General features: G+C 32.8%; 1 protein-coding gene across 1 annotated transcript; it reads right to left on the reverse strand.

The window, feature by feature from the left end:
• Positions 1-134: 134 nt before the first annotated feature.
• LOC105451933 (THAP domain-containing protein 5-like) lies at positions 135-1,977 on the reverse strand. Its single transcript, XM_011692658.1, has 3 exons — positions 1,602-1,977; positions 1,427-1,520; positions 135-1,104 (listed from the first exon to the last, which is right to left on the reverse strand). The coding sequence occupies exons 1-3, from the start codon at positions 1,785-1,787 to the stop codon at positions 791-793; spliced, it is 594 nt and encodes a 197-aa protein (XP_011690960.1). The 5' UTR covers positions 1,788-1,977; the 3' UTR covers positions 135-790.
• Between the last annotated feature and the right edge of the window lie 233 nt (positions 1,978-2,210).

Here is a 2,210-nt window from a genome sequence, read left to right on the forward strand (position 1 = left end):
ATGAAAGAAATAAAGCCTTCTATCTTCCCCACACGGGTGTTCGCAAGCATTACAAATTGTATAATATCGAGAAGCTTGTATACCAAATGCTGCCCAACAAGCCAAATTCGCGGATCCCATGTCAGACGTTACACTATGTACGCGTAATCCAATTTCCTCGGCCTTTGTAATAATATCACAGATTATCGGTTTTAAGAGCGAACCGTCTAGAGATCTTCCCGTAAAATAGTATGCAACTATTTGCTTCCATCTACTTGCGATACCTCCTAATATTATCACTAGAGCATGCGTAGCATTTCCTTCACTTGACTCTGGAAGAGTCACACGCCCCAAAAACGTTTTTGTAGACGTATCATAAGTACTACTTGGAGTAATACTCATTTCGTCTAAAAATACGCCACAATGCTTGTCAAAATCATTTTGAAACTGTGACACTTTTATGGCTAGAAATTCAAAAACTTCATGCAATATACCACTATTGAATTTCAAGCTTTCAAGTCGTCGACTTAAGGTTCTTACCGAAGGAAATTTCAACTCCTTGACTAGCAATTCATACCCTGAAGTACCGCATGCAAATTTATACCTGTACGCATTTTGCAAGGTTTTATTGCACCAAAAAGATACTTTTTTGTACTCGCCACTCAGAAGCTTCATGTGGTCTTCATTAAACACATTACAAAGCGTATCTGGAAATTTCTTCATAATATGTACTTCTTTCTCAAGACGTTTGATCTTGCGCTTTGCTTGAAGCAGTTTTTTTTTACTTTTTTGACGAAGTCGGTCTGCCTTTTCAAAACATTTGACGAGTTTTTCGATTTTTTTCAGTTGCATCAGTATGAGTATTTTTCTTTGTTCTAATGGTTGTCTTCTGTACTTTGACAAATATTCTGTCGTTCTCAGATGCTGTTGATTCACTGCTTACATTAGTGTCGCTATCTTCATGGTCCAACGATATGGCTTCACTCAGTTTATTATTATTTTGCGCAGCTGGAACTGTATTTTGTAACAGTGAATCATCAACAAACTGCTTCTCTTGAGTTCTGCTACATATTTTATTGCAGCCTTTAAATGGCGACACAGACGGCTGCTGTGATGAACCTGGAACTGAGATTAATAGTGAAATAACATGCATAGAAATAATAAGTTGAATAAAAATGTCTAGAATAAATTATAATTACACATTAATGACAGCATATTTATAAAATTAAATTAAACACTGAAAAGTAAATTAGTTTGAAATATAAATAAAAGATAAATCTCTGGCAAGTGTGTCATATTTTTGTTCTTCAATGAGTTTCTAGCCAAAATGGCAATATTTATATTCAATTTTATTTTCAAGTATTTTCATAAAATTGTAATTATAAAAAAATAAACGACAAATTTTTTTTCTACTATTCTGTAAACTAATTTCTTGTCAGAAATTTACCTAATTCACCGAACAACGTGGGTACAGCATTTTGTTTTAATTTTAATAATCCATCTGCTCGATGTTGTTCCCAAGCCTCTGGCGCAAAATGGACCTTGCAATTCAAAACTTACTGTTGTAATTTTCCATACAAGCTCAAACAAAATACAAAATATAATATTAAATTATTATTTACCTGACACAACGTCGAGTACTTAGTTGGCGTCCAATTGTCTCTGTGCATATTTGCAACCCAAACAGAACATCTTTCCTGATTTGTAGGAAAATAGCACATTTTGTACCCTTTAGCGGCTGAATTGGTACAATATGGTGCAGCACAACCAGGCATTTCGAAGCTAAATTTATGAAAAAGTGATAACATTTTTTAAATTTAACCTCTATATTTTTTTCAGAATTTGGATAGGCAAGTTAAGTATAACATCCAGAAAATGGAAATAGACTAAAATGGATAAAAAATTAAATCCATTTTAATTTATTTAAATCTAGATTCTTGACCAAATTATTACAACATAACTTTTTTTGGATTCCTTTGGATTCATTTACAAACAAGGAATTGGCAATTCCAAAAAGATTTCGAAGCATTTGTAGCCCATGTTTTAAGGTAAAATTTTTTATGAATTGACACAAATAGGAATGATCAGTTTGTCATTAAGTTAGTGTCATTTTAATTTGCTTAAGTTAAATTAATTAAACAATTTAGAAATCTGCAGATTTCTAAGTTGTTTGATTAATCTAACCTAAACAAATTGACATATGACCACGCGAGCAAAGCCGCGAGTAAAAA

This window comes from Wasmannia auropunctata, unplaced genomic scaffold, assembly GCF_000956235.1.
Source record: "Wasmannia auropunctata unplaced genomic scaffold, wasmannia.A_1.0 LD336040.1, whole genome shotgun sequence".
In the NCBI taxonomy this organism is placed as follows: Eukaryota; Metazoa; Arthropoda; class Insecta; order Hymenoptera; family Formicidae; genus Wasmannia; species Wasmannia auropunctata.